Source organism: Oncorhynchus mykiss, chromosome 13, assembly GCF_013265735.2.
Source record: "Oncorhynchus mykiss isolate Arlee chromosome 13, USDA_OmykA_1.1, whole genome shotgun sequence".
NCBI lineage: Eukaryota > Metazoa > Chordata > Actinopteri > Salmoniformes > Salmonidae > Oncorhynchus > Oncorhynchus mykiss.
Genome location: NC_048577.1, coordinates 64382421 through 64397668, shown reverse-complemented (window position 1 = coordinate 64397668; position 15248 = coordinate 64382421). Strand labels below are relative to the sequence as shown.

General features: G+C 48.4%; 1 protein-coding gene across 2 annotated transcripts in view; it reads right to left on the bottom strand.

The window, feature by feature from the left end:
• The window catches only part of LOC110485323 (serine/threonine-protein kinase LMTK1), an 89462-nt gene extending 74751 nt beyond the window's left edge, over positions 1-14711 (bottom strand). For both annotated transcript variants that reach the window (XM_036941912.1, XM_036941913.1), the window contains exon 1: positions 13933-14711. In XM_036941912.1, coding sequence (XP_036797807.1) covers positions 13933-14014 — 82 coding nt within the window. In that variant the 5' untranslated portion in view covers positions 14015-14711. The remainder of the gene's footprint in view (positions 1-13932) is intronic.
• Between the last annotated feature and the right edge of the window lie 537 nt (positions 14712-15248).

The window sequence follows — 15248 nt, the reverse complement described above, 5'->3', positions numbered from 1 at the left end:
CCAGAGGGAGACATGGGGAGTGACAGGCTGTAGAACAGGACAGACAACCAGAGGGAGACATGGGAGTGACAGGCTGTAGAACAGGACAGACAACCAGAGGGAGACATGAGGAGTGACAAGCTGTAGAACAGGACAGACAACCAGAGGGAGACATGAGGAGTGACAGGCTGTACAGGACAGACAACCAGAGGGAGACATGGGGAGTGACAGGCTGTAGAACAGGACAGACAACCAGAGGGAGACATGGGAGTGACAGGCTGTAGAACAGGACAGACAACCAGAGGGAGACATGGGAGTGACAGGCTGTAGAACAGGACAGACAACCAGAGGGAGACATGCGAGTGACAGGCTGTAGAACAGGACAGACAACCAGAGGGAGACATGGGGAGTGACAGGCTGTAAAACAGGACAGACAACCAGGGGGAGACATGGGGAGTGACAGGCTGTAGAACAGGACAGACAACCAGAGGGAGACATGGGGAGTGACAGGCTGTAGAACAGGACAGACAACCAGAGGGAGACATGGGGAGTGACAGGCTGTAGAACAGGACAGACAACCAGGGGAAGACATGGGGAGTGACAGGCTGTAGAACAGGACATACAACCAGAGGGAGACATGGGGAGTGACAGGCTGTACAGGACAGACAACCAGAGGGAGACATGGGGAGTGACAGGCTGTAGAACAGGACAGACAACCAGAGGGAGACATGGGGAGTGACAAGCTGTAGAACAGGACAGACAACCAGAGGGAGACATGGGGAGTGACAGGCTGTAGAACAGGACAGACAACCAGAGGGAGACATGGAGAGTGACAGGCTGTACAAGACAGACAACCAGAGGGAGACATGAGGAGTGACAGGCTGTACAGGACAGACAACCAGAGGGAGACATGGGGAGTGACAGGCTGTACAGGACAGACAACCAGAGGGAGACATGGGAGTGACAGGCTGTAGAACAGGACAGACAACCAGAGGGAGACATGAGGAGTGACAGGCTGTACAGGACAGACAACCAGAGGGAGACATGAGGAGTGACAGGCTGTAGAACAGGACAGACAACCAGAGGGAGACATGGGAGTGACAGGCTGTACAGGGCAGACAACCAGAGGGAGACATGGGGAGTGACAGGCTGTAGAACAGGACAGACAACCAGAGGGAGACATGGGGAGTGACAGGCTGTAGAACAGGACAGACAATCAGAGGGAGACATGGGGAGTGACAGGCTGTAGAACAGGACAGACAACCAGAGGGAGACATGGGGAGTGACAGGCTGTAGAACAGGACAGACAACCAGAGGGAGACATGAGGAGTGACTGGCTGTACAGGACAGACAACCAGAGGGAGACATGGGGAGTGACAGGCTGTAGAACAGGACAGACAACCAGAGGGAGACATGAGGAGTGACAGGCTGTACAGGACAGACAACCAGAGGGAGACATGGGGAGTGACAGGCTGTAGAACAGGATAGACAACCAGAGGGAGACATGAGGAGTGACAGGCTGTACAGGACAGACAACCAGAGGGAGACATGGGGAGTGACAGGCTGTAGAACAGGATAGACAACACACACACAGCGGTAGAGCTGAGGTAACAGGAAAGACAACACACACACAGCGGTAGGGCTGAGGTAACAGGATAGACAACACACACACAGCGGTAGAGCTGAGGTAACAGGATAGACAACACACACAGCGGTAGGGCTGAGGTAACAGGACAGACAACACACACACAGCGGTAGAGCTGAGGTAACAGGATAGACAACACACACACACAGCGGTAGAGCTGAGGTAACAGGATAGACAACACACACACAGCGGTAGAGCTGAGGTAACAGGATAGACAACACACACACACAGCGGTAGAGCTGAGGTAACAGGATAGACAACACACACAGCGGTAGAGCTGAGGTAACAGGATAGACAACACACACAGCGGTAGAGCTGAGGTAACAGGATAGACAACACACACACAGCGGTAGAGCTGAGGTAACAGGATAGACAACACACACACACAGCGGTAGAGCTGAGGTAACAGGATAGACAACACACACACAGCGGTAGAGCTGAGGTAACAGGATAGACAACACACACACACAGCGGTAGAGCTGAGGTAACAGGATAGACAACACACACAGCGGTAGAGCTGAGGTAACAGGATAGACAACACACACACAGCGGTAGGGCTGAGGTAACAGGATAGACAACACACACACAGCGGTAGAGCTGAGGTAACAGGATAGACAACACACACACAGAGGTAGGGCTGAGGTAACAGGACAGACAACCAGAGGGAGACATGGGGAGTGACAGGCTGTAGAACAGGATAGACAACACACACACAGCGGTAGAGCTGAGGTAACAGGATAGACAACACACACACAGAGGTAGAGCTGAGGTAACAGGATAGACAACACACACACAGCGGTAGGGCTGAGGTAACAGGGCAACGCTGGCCTTTAAGAGAACCTCTGGGGGTGGGTAACATAACACACTGAGCACCAGAACAGCTAGATAACAGACCAAAACAACAACATCTTCTTCTTTAGTGGAAAGATGAAGTAAATCCACCTATTTACTCTGTGGTTGAAAGGCACCAAAAAGGTGTTCTGTCTGTCTGTCACAGAATTCCAATAAGGGAATCATGTCTATTTGACAATATGATAAGAGGGTGAACAAGGCTAGCAGTAACCAGGGCTGTGGATGACGTTGACCTGCAGTTGGTCTCTCACTACTTAGTGTTGAGCTGTCTGTCTAGCTACCAAATAATCTGAGACTATGATGGGCTGCTTTATGGACCTTAATTGTGTCCCAAATGACACCCTGTTCTCTCCATAGGGAATATGGTGCAGTTTTAGACTCTGTCTCTGAACACAAGCAAGCACCATGACAGTCCATAATATGAGGACGGGGGGAGGGGGTGACCCAGTTGTCCGTGTGTGTGTGTGTGTGTGTGTGTGTGTGATCGTCTGGGGACACAGGAGGGGGAGTGACACAGACCGATCTCCTCTCTTCCGCATTAAATGGCTGCTCAGAGAAAGTGATGTCTTATTCTGCATCTCAAATAGCACCCTATTCCCTACACAGTGCACTACTTCTGGCCAGGGCCCATAGGCTATGTAAGGCATATGGTGCCATTTAGGATGTGCAGCCTTAGAGGAAAATATCTGTCCTCTTCATGACCACCATTTCCTTAGAGAGGAATCAATACTGACAGAAACCGTATGGTAGAGACCAAGAGGAGAGGAGAGGAGAGGAGAGGAGAGGAGAGGAGAGGTGGGGAGGGGAGGAGAGCGAGAGAAGGGAGAGACAGAGAGGAGAGGAGGCAGAGACAGAGGAGAGGAGGGGGAGGAGATGAGAGGAGGGAGAAGAGATGAGAGGACGGAGAGACAGAGAGGAGAGGAGAGGAGAGGAGAGGAGAGGAGAGGAGAGGTGGGGGGAGGAGGGGAGAGCGAGAGTTGGGGAGGAGGGGAGAGCGAGAGAAGGGAGAGACAGAGAGGAGAGGAGAGGTGGGTAGGAGGGGAGAGCAAGAGAAGGGAGAGACAGAGAGGAGAGGAGGCAGAGACAGAGGAGAGGAGGGAGAGGAGATGAGATGAGAGGAGGGAGAGGAGATGAGAGGAGGGAGAGACAGAGAGGAGAGGAGAGGCGGGGAGGAGGGGAGAGAGAGGGGAGGGGAGAGGAGAGGAGAGGAGAGGAGAGGAGAGGAGAGGAGAGGAGAGGAGAGGAGAGGAGAGGAGAGGAGAGAGAGAGAGAGAGAGAGAGAGAGAGAGAGAGAGAGAGAGAGAGAGAGGGGGAGGGGAGGGGAGAGGGGCCAGCAAGAGGAGAGGAGAGGAGAGGAGAGGAGAGGAGAGGAGAGGAGAGGAGAGGAGAGGTGGGAGAGACAGAGAGGAGAGGAGAGGGGAGATCGAGAGGAGAGGTGGGAGAGAGAGAGGAGAGGAGGGGAGAGCGAGAGGAGGGAGAGACAGAGGAGAGGAAGGAGAGACAGAGAGGAGGGGAGAGCAAAAGGAGAGGAGAGAAAGGAGGAGAGAAAGGAGAGGAGGTAGAGACAGAGGAGAGGAGGGGAGGAGAGATAGGAGAGGAGAGAGACAGTGGTTGTGACAGAACAGACCCATGTTTAGGAGGAAGCTGAGACAGAGAGGAGAGAGACAGTGGTTGTGGCTGAACAGCCCCATGTTCAGGAGGAAGCTGAGACAGTTGGTCTGTTTATATAACTGTTCCTTCCCAATGAAACATGTATGTCACTTATAAGAGAGAAGTGTGTGTGTGTGTATGTGTGTGTGTGTGTGTATGTGTGTGTGTGTGCGTGTACAAACACAAAAATAGACCCTTATGGACTGTAACACACTCACTATGACACATACTGTGTACTGTGGTGAAATCTAGTCTCTGTTTCATACTGTGGTGATATCTAGTCTATTTCATACTGTGGTGATATCTAGTCTGTTTCCTACTGTGGTGATATTTAGTCTCTATTTCAGACTGTGGTGATATGTAGTCTATTTTAGACTGTGGTGATATCTAGTCTATTTCAGACTGTGGTGATATCTAGTCTCTATTTCATACTGTGGTGATATGTAGTCTATTTCACACAGTGGTGATATCTAGTCTATTTCAGACTGTGGTGATATCTAGTCTATTTCAGACTGTGGTGATATCTAGTCTATTTCAGACTGTGGTGATATCTAGTCTATTTCAGACTGTGGTGATATCTAGTCTCTATTTCATACTGTGGTGATATCTAGTCTCTATTTCAGATTGTGGTGATATCTAGTCTCTATTTCATACTGTGGTGATATCTAGTCTCTATTTCAGACTGTGGTGATATCTAGTCTCTATTTCAGACTGTGGTGATATCTAGTCTATTTCAGACTGTGGTGATATCTAGTCTGGGTAGTGCCCTATAAATGGAATAGGGTTTCATTTGGGATGCTACCATAAATAGCAGGGTCATTCCATATGACCTTAAGGAGTAAGGGATATATTTGGAATGCTCTGGTGTTAAGGTCTTCATGTCATTGACTGACTGTAACAGATCAATGCTAATTGTGTTCTCAGTAAGGCTAAGCTGTTAGCTTGACTTCTTAATCCTGCAACCCACCCACACACAAGTACAAATAAATGGACACACAAGTACAAATAAATGGACACACAAGTACAAATAAATGGACACACAAGTACAAACGCACACACGCACACACACACACACACCACACACACACACACACACACACACACACACACACACACACACACACACACACACACACACACACACACACACACACACACACACACACACACACACACACACACACACACACACACAATCAGAGAGACAGCTCTCACTGAGCTCAGTGTAGAGAGGGAGACAGGGAGAGAGAGTGATAGAGAGAGAGATTGTAGCTCTGGTCTGGGTCCCAAACCCTATTCCTTATATGTGACTCGATTCAGGAAACTAGGCGTCTGTCGCAAGTCACGACTTCACAGGAGAGCCATTTGAAAGTGAGTATAGAAGGCAGAAATGCCTTCTATAGCGCACAATGTAGTGCACTACTTTCAGGCCCTGGGGTCCTGGTACAATGTAGTGCACTACTTTCAGGCCCTGGGGTCCTGGTACAATGTAGTGCACTACTTTCAGGCCCTGGGGTCCTGGTACAATGTAGTGCACTATAAGACAAACAGAGTTCAATTTGGAATGCAGCCATGGAGGGACTGTCCTTCAGCCCTTCCTGCTGACAGGGGAAACAAGAGGTGACACTAGTGTGACAGTCATGGAGAACAACACACACACACACACACACACACACACACACACACACACACACACACACACACACACACACACACACACACACACACACACACACACACACACACACACACACACACACACACACACACACACACACACACACACACACACACACACAACAACAATGCTAGTCTGTATTCCTCCTCCCCTGTACTGTATATCAGTGTTGTCTTTTTGTTGTGTCAGGCTCTTTGGAAGGTATGAGGTCATCACCGTCTCTCTCAGTGATGTGGGTGAGGTGAACATGGCTTGGTGAAGGTATGAGGTCATCACTGTCTCTCTCAGTGATGTGGGTGAGGTGAACATGGCTTGGTGAAGGTATGAGGTCATCACCGTCTCTCTCAGTGATGTGAGTGAGGTGAACATGGCTTGGTGAAGGTATGAGGTCATCACCGTCTCTCTCAGTGATGTGGGTGAGGTGAACATGGCTTGGTGAAGGTATGAGGTCATCACCGTCTCTCTCAGTGATGTGAGTGAGGTGAACATGGCTTGGTGAAGGTATGAAGTCATCACCGTCTCTCTCAGTGATGTGGGTGAGGTGAACATGGCTTGGTGAAGGTATGAAGTCATCACCGTCTCTCTCAGTGATGTGGGTGAGGTGAACATGGCTTGGTGAAGGTATGAGGTCATCACCATCTCTCTCAGTGATGTGGGTGAGGTGAACATGGCTTGGTGAAGGTATGAGGTCATCACCGTCTCTCTCAGTGATGTGGGTGAGGTGAACATGGCTTGGTGAAGGTATGAGGTCATCACCATCTCTCTCAGTGATGTGGGTGAGGTGAACATGGCTTGGTGAAGGTATGAAGTCATCACCATCTCTCTCAGTGATGTGGGTGAGGTGAACATGGCTTGGTGAACATGGCTTGGTGAAAGTATGACAGACAGACAGACAAACAGACAGACAGCACGGCACGCTGTGATTACTGATTCCTCTGTGTGTGCGTGTGGCCATGGGCTTGCACGTGTGTGTGTGTGTGTGTGTGTGTGTGTGTGTGTGTGTGTGTGTGTGTGTGTGTGTGTGTGTGTGTGTGCGTGCGTGCGTGCGTGCGTGCGTGCGTGCGTGTGTGTGTGTGTGCGTGCCTGTCAGCTCAGAGCCCATACAGTATTTAAGACATCAGCAGAGTGTGGTTTATTTCCTGTTATTGCAGCTGTGCTCTGACACCTGCTGGGGGGTGAAGGCTGCTTGCCTGCATCTCACACCATCCCAGGAGGAGAAGGGGTTCAGGAGGATGGAGAGAGAGGAGGAGGAAAGGAGGACAGGAGGAGGATAGAGAGGCTGGGTCTCGGGCAGTATGTTTGACACCCTGATCTATACAGAGTGAAAGGGGATGGTACTAACCGTCTGAACTTCTAGACTTCTCCCTGTCAGTTAACACTATCACCGTTTCCCTTTTCTGTGGCAATTGTGCTCCAATCAATGCAATATACTGAAACAAACGGAACTACGCAAGAGATGTTGTTGTGGGCTGAAAGCATAGGAGTAGGATTCGCTACTGCAATAGAATCCTACGACTCAGTCGGTACTCTACACAGACCTGTGCGGCACAGCCAATCAGAGTTGCAGTAGGCCTAAATGCAAATAGACCATTGCCATATATGGATCTGTGTAATTTACTCTGAAATGGACTGTGTTTAGAACTGTGGTCGTGAGTAGATGCTCTTGTTTTGAGATCAAAGCGAGAGCTGCATGTAGTCACTTACGCTCATTTTGTTCATATCCTTTGTTAGTGAGTTATTAGCCCAGTTATAGATCATTAGTATTCAGCAATAGGGGAGTGATTCCTACAAGAGCACAAAACATGTACATTTCTAGACATCTTTAAAATGCCAGTCAGGTAAAGAGTTTGTTTCTGTCTTAAAGGGGCAGTGTTGTATTTTGAGGCAGGCGTGAATAAGCTAAGTAGCCAATCGGCAGAGGGTAGCATAATGTGTCTGATTCTCTGTAATAATGGTGTGGGAATAATAACACATTTTATTTTGTAAAGTGGTTTCTTGAATCAAACACCACAACATTTTCAGGCACCTCCTTGTCTGAAGGACAAATGGATTAACAGGTTAATGTCAAGCCCTGCATGTTGTTTTTCAGTCTCAGGGAATGTAGGTCTACATTGAACAACACACATTGGCTGCTGCTGTAGTCTGAATGATAGAACAGCTATTTCCATGTTAAAATGTTATGGGATGCATTTTTCTCAATTGTTGTTGATGGTAGGCCACTCTACATTGTGATCAAATAGCTTGGCCACTATTACAACTGTAACTTAAAGTGGGTACAGCCTCAGTGTTCACAGTAAACGCACCCTGGAAATTTCACAGAATTTTCACAATGTTCAAGTTTGCACTCAGCAGACCTGAAATTTGTTCAGTGTCAAAACAAATTAGAGGGAACATTGGCTGTGACCTCTTCTGACCTCTGTTGACCTCTGAAGCTACTCAACATTCTAAAAAACATAGTTAGTTTATAAAGCTCACCCTCTCCACAGCAATAAAAGTCATTCCTAAGGGTTTATAAAGCTCACCCCCTCCACAGCAATAACAGTCCTTCCTAAGGGTTTATAAAGCTCACCCCCTCCACAGCAATAAAAGTCATTCCTAAAGGTTTATAAAGCTCACCCTCTCCACAGCAATAAAAGTCAATCCTAAGGGTTTATGAAGCTCACCCTCTCCACAGCAATAAAAGTCCTTCCTAAGGGTTTATGAAGCTCACCCCCTCCACAGCAATAACAGTCCTTCCTAAGGGTTTATAAAGCTCACCCTCTCCACAGCAATAAAAGTCATTCCTAAGGGTTTATGAAGCTCACCCTCTCCACAGCAATAAAAGTCATTCCTAAGGGGTTATAAAGCTCACCCTTTCCACAGCAATAAAAGTCATTCCTAAGGGTTTATAAAGCTCACCCTCTCCACAGCAATAAAAGTCATTCCTAAGGGTTTATAAAGCTCACCCTCTCCACAGCAATAAAAGTCCTTCCTAAGGGTTTATAAAGCTCACCCTCTCCACAGCAATAAAAGTCCTTCCTAAGGGTTTATGAAGCTCACCCTCTCCACAGCAATAAAAGTCCTTCCTAAGGGTTTATAAAGCTCACCCCCTCCACAGCAATAAAAGTCCTTCCTAAGGGTTTATAAAGCTCACCATCTCCACAGCAATAAAAGTCCTTCCTAAGGGTTTATAAAGCTCACCATCTCCACAGCAATAAAAGTCCTTCCTAAGGGTTTATGAAGCTCACCCTTTCCACAGCAATAAAAGTCCTTTCTAAGGGTTTATAAAGCTCACCCTCTCCACAGCAATAAAAGTCCTTCCTACGGGTTTATAAAGCTCACCCTCTCCACAGCAATAAAACGCCAATGGACCAATTTGATTAGAGGGAAAGCCCAGAGCGATCCTCAGTTAACCACCGTGAACAAGTACAAGGGTCCCAAATGCACCCTATTCCCTACAAACTGCACTACATGCTCCAGTGAAAACTAGTGCACTATTTAGGGAATAGGGTGCCATTTGGAATGCAACCCAAGTATTTTCACCCATGATTTCCCAGCCAAGATCGAGACGGGAGTGTCTTTTCACCTCAAATTACACAATCACATTAATGTGGTGGGGTTACATAATAATGTCCAGCACCAGGACACAACCAGAGTCCCAGGCCAGGCTGAGGAAACAACCAAAACCAGAACAAGAGTCCCAGGCTAGGCTGAGGCTGAGGCCAGAACCAGAGCCCCAGGCCAGGCCAGGCCAGGCCAGGCTGAGGCCAGAACCAGAACCATAATCTCAGGCCAGGCTGAGGCCAGAACCAGAACCAGAGCCCCAGGACAGGCCAGACTGAGGCCAGAACCAGAGTCCCAGGCCAGGCTGAGGCCAGAACCAGAATCCCAGGCCAGGCTGAGGTTAGAACCAGAGCCAGGCCAGGCTGAGGTTAGAACCAGAGTCCCAGGCCAGGCCAGGCTGAGGCCAGAACCAGAGTCCCAGGCCAGGCCAGGATGAGGCCAGAACCAGAGCCAGGCCAGGCTGAGGTCAGAACCAGAGCCAGGCCAGGTTGAGACCAGAACCAGAGTCAGGCCAGGCTGAGGTCAGAACTAGAGCCAGGCCAAGCTGAAACCAGAACCAGAGTCAGGCCAGGCTGAGGTCAGAACTAGAGCCAGGACAGGCTGAGACCAGAACCAGAGTCCCAGGCCAGGCTGAGGCCAGAACCAGAACCAGAGCCAGGCCAAGCTGAGGCCAGAACCAGAGTCCCAGGCCAGGCTGAGACCAGAACCAGAGTCCCAGGCCAGGCTGAGGCCAGAACCAGAGTCCCAGGCCAGGCTCAGGCCAGAACCAGAACCAGAGCCAGGCCAGGCTGAGGCCAGAACCAGGCCAGGCCAAGATGAGGCCAGAACCAGAGTCCCAGGCCAGGCTGAGGCCAGCCACTGGACAGCATGAAGGACAGCAGACCTGGGCTGAAATTAGGGCTGTCCCCGAAAATAAGAATGTTGGTCGAAATCGATTGGTCTACATTTTTAAACGTGTATTTTTCCAAAACAAACAATCAAATCAACTACATTCACTGAGCTTGTCTGATGGTTTACGCACACTGTTTGATTACATAATTAAGACACACAAATGACTAGAGGAATTCCGACCACAATTGATTTGATTGTGCCGGGCCTGACTCAGACTGGCTGCGCTTTGTTAAAAAAAAGAGTGACTGTGTGACTAGCACCCATTGTCTCTCTCTCTCCTCCCTGCTGCAGCGACCACCACAGAGCATCAGCAGTGTTAATCACGCTGTCCATGTTGCTGAAGCTGAAACATAATTATAGCCATGTCTGACTGAAAAGTTCTCTTACCGAAATCCCTCATTCCCTATTCCCTCAACCCTTGCTCTCTCTATTATGACAATAGGGCATGACTTATAGCATATCATAATCATAAACTCAGATAAGCATAACAGCAAAACGGACGCAGAGGACGTGACAAACCCAAAACAGGGGAATGTTTACTGGTTGTTCAGGAGGGAAAGGGGAAGTGTACATCTGTAAAAGATGTTTGACTTAGTGGTGTAAACTACTGGATATCCAGATAAAGGAAGGGTTAAAGTAACAAGCGCTGGGTGAGTATTATAAGTGCCAAACAGGTGCTGTTAGATTACAATAAACTATTTCTGACCAATATAACCATATACAATTTCAGTAGAACATGTCTTAGAGTGATGGACTGTGCCACCCCCACAGCCTAAACAATGGATTAGTCCACCTAGACAGGAGCAAATCAGAAAGGTGTCTTGTACACCATGATAAATATGGGGGTTACTCTACCTCCCAAATATCACTCGTGAACGGTACAACATGGGGTACTGAAACCCCCATATCACTAGTGACAGGTACAGCTTGTGGTACTGAAATCCCCATATCACTAGTGACAGGTACAGCATGTGGTACTGAAATCCCTATATCACTAGTGACAGGTACAGCATGTGGTACTGAAATCCCCATATCACTAGTGACAGGTACAGCGTGGGGTACTGGAACCCCCATATCACTAGTGACAGGTACAGCGTGGGGTACTGGAACCCCCATATCACTAGTGACAGGTCCAGCTTAGGGTACTAAAACCCCCATATCACTAGTGACAGGTACAGCGTGGGGTACTGAAATCCCCATATCACTAGTGACAGGTACAGCATGTGGTACTGAAACCCCCATATCACCAGTGACAGGTACAGCATGTGGTACTGAAACCCCCATATCACTAGTGACAGGTACAGCATGTGGTACTGAAATCCCCATATCACTAGTGACAGGTACAGAGTAGGGGACTGAAACCCCCATATCACTAGTGACAGGTACAGCGTGGGGTACTGAAACCCCATATCACTAGTGACAGATACAGAGTAGGGTACTGTAACCCCCATATCACTAGTGACAGGTACAGCGAGGGGTACTGAAATCCCTATATCACTAGTGACAGGTCCAGCTTAGGGTACTGAAACCCCCATATCACTAGTGACAGGTACAGCGTGGGGTACTGAAATCCCCATATCACTAGTGACAGGTACAGCATGTGGTACTGAAACCCCCATATCACTAGTGACAGGTACAGCATGTGGTACTGAAACCCCCATATCACTAGTGACAGGTACAGCATGTGGTACTGAAACCCCCATATCACTAGTGACAGGTACAGCATGTGGTACTGAAACCCCCATATCACCAGTGACAGGTACAGCATGTGGTACTGAAACCCCCATATCACTAGTGACAGGTACAGCATGTGGTACTGAAATCCCCATATCACTAGTGACAGGTACAGCATGTGGTACTGAAACCCCCATATCACTAGTGACAGGTACAGAGTAGGGTACTGAAACCCCCATATCACTAGTGACAGGTACAGCGTGGGGTACTGAAACCCCCATATCACTAGTGACAGGTACAGCATGTGGTACTGAAATCCCCATATCACTAGTGACAGGTACAGCATGGGGTACTGAAACCCCCATATCACTAGTGACAGGTACAGCGTGGGGTACTGAAATCCCCATATCACTAGTGACAGGTACAGCGTGGGGTACTGAAATCCCCATATCACTAGTGACAGGTACAGCATGTGGTACTGAAACCCCCATATCACTAGTGACAGGTACAGCGTGGGGTACTGAAACCCCCATATCACTAGTGACAGGTACAGCGTGGGGTACTGAAACCCCCATATCACTAGTGACAGGTACAGCATGTGGTACTGAAACCCCCATATCACTAGTGACAGGTACAGCGTGGGGTACTGAAACCCCCATATCACTAGTGACAGGTCTGGGAAAATAGAAAAAGAGAGATCTTGCATGCAGCGACCAGAGTGAGCTGTAGGAGGCTGGTCGTCAGGGCTACCTCATTTATATGCTGAGCACAGACAGCCTAGTGCAGGGACACTCAATGCTCTTTAAACACACACACACACACACACACACACACACACACACACACAAACCGCAGCGACAACCTCAATCCTGTTTACTCTACCTCCCATTAATTTATTCTGCTCTAATTCAACTCTTCACTGAGGCTGTCTGCACACACTCCCCTTCCTTAAATGTGGAAGACACATTTCAGTTGAACGCACTCACTGACTAGGTATCCCAATTTCCCTTCCTCAACCCTCTCCCCCTCTACTCTCTCTCCTCCTCTCCAACTCTCTCTCCTCACACCCCACTCCCTCACACGTCTCTTCCTCCCCTCTCAAACCCTCCCCCAACACAGCAGCACCTGAGTGCTCCTGCCCATCATGCTGGCTCTAGTAGCCAGAGTCCATGGTGGCTCTGCTCTGTCCAGTTGCCCTGAGCTCTGGGTAAACACTGCAGACAGGCAGACTACTGTACTTTCAACAACAAGCCGTAGAGCCAGAGTCAGGGAGTGAGGTCTCCAGTGAACTGAAGTAGGTTTGAGCTGGGCTAAACTGGGCTGACACACAAGCATACACACGCAAATGCACACAAACGCACACAAACGCACACACACACACACCTGCAGGGGTCTGCATGCTAGGTTGGCTTTGAGCTGCCTTTCTCCACTGCGGATCAGGCTGAGAGAGGCAGGCAATAGCGTGGTAGTGAAACACACACACCAATACACACCAACACACACACACACACACACACACACACACACACACACACACACACACACACACACACACACACACTGCCCTTCATCCCAACTTCCTCAGCATTCCTCTAAAATAATAACGTGCCACCCTCCCCTCGGGTTGCCATGGAAACTGCTCCAAGAGGCAAAAAAAAGGGGGTGCTGCTGGAGGTCTGACTACAGAAAGGGAGAAGAAGACTGCCCAAATATCAACACACATAGACCTACACACACACACAACCAGGCTATAAAGGCTGCCAACAGCACACTGGCTACTGTATATTGATCTAGCTGCTGTTGTTGACAGATGAACATCCATATCCTTCACATGGAGCTGAAGGACCAGCAGCAGAGTTTAAACACACAATGATTCAACATATAGAGGGACCTGATGATGATGAAGAAGAATATTATATTTCAAATTCAATACTAGCAATACACATTCTGACAAAGACATTAGATGAAACACACATGAAACAACACACACATTAAATGTCCGTTTGAGATCGACACGTACCTGAGTCAAAATGGGAACTGAAGGCAAAACTGGGATTAAAGAACGCTGAAGACATAACCGTCACGGAGAGAGCCACGGACATCCTCCCCCCTCTTCAGTCTTGAGACGACAGCAGACAGGGTTTATCAAAATACAACATGGAAATAGATCAGATGTTGACTGAAGCACATTTAGCCGAAGGATTGTACGCCAGTCAAATTAAACGCTGCATTTTAGGTTATTTCTCATTGACACCCTTGAGACGCAGTGCGCGCATCCTTCACATCGGATCAATAGACATATGTTGACAAACATTCCCGTCGGTATTTGTTTTTGAATTTGATACCGCAGGCATTCACTTGACTGACGGAGGATTAAAAACGACAGATAGGCATCTCCCGTCCCACGCTTTTCTTCTCCGTCATCCAACCAGTTTGATGATGATGAGCCAGAATACAGAACCCCGCTGCTTTATCGCGCTGCTTTGTCGACGTGATTCCGTTATTTAGGCTACATCGTTTTCGGTTTTGTCTCTGACTGTACAAACACCTTGACATTCGTCCAGTGGCAATCTTACTCTCCAAGTCAAGTTATGTTCTTCCTCTGTCTTTAGAGTAGATCAATGCCACATGATTGATTAGGCTGCACAGAGTTATCCAGAATCCTCGCTATATTCCCTAGGAGATATTCAATACTCATTGCATTATCGGAGCGTCACTTTAGCTGGCGACAGGGGAAGCGCCATCTTGCTTAAATTGTCCTGTCCTAGTTTATCCTAACTGGAATCTCGCTGACTCGTTTAGGAATATGGTATATCCACCGTGGTGAAGGGAAAGATGAGGAGGCGAGAAAAGAGGGGGTAGGGAGGTCTGTGTCTCAGAATAATAATACAACACGTGAACAGGTGGTGAATTGGAATAAGAACGTTATCGTAACAAGTGCAGGACAGGTGTATGTCTGTGCGTTATTTAGCTTGCCTGGTACTATGGGATCAATCAATGCAATAGTCCCAAAAGTGCAAACACGACCATGTTCAGTGCAAATCAAGGGCACCTCCATATGCCTTTGACATAAAACCATGGTCTGGTCTAATCTCTGGTGGACACTAGGTAACATAAAGTAGATTAGATGAGTGTATTACACACATTCATAGGCTTGCAGATATCATCACAGGTTACAGTGACATTATTTTCCTCCGAGACTGTATGGTACATAGACTGTATGGTAACATAGACTGTATGGTACGTAGACTGTATGGTTCCTCCTTCTGAGCCTGGTTCCTATCTAGGTTCCTCCCTCTGAGCCTGGTTTCTATCTAGGTTCCTCCCTCTGAGCCT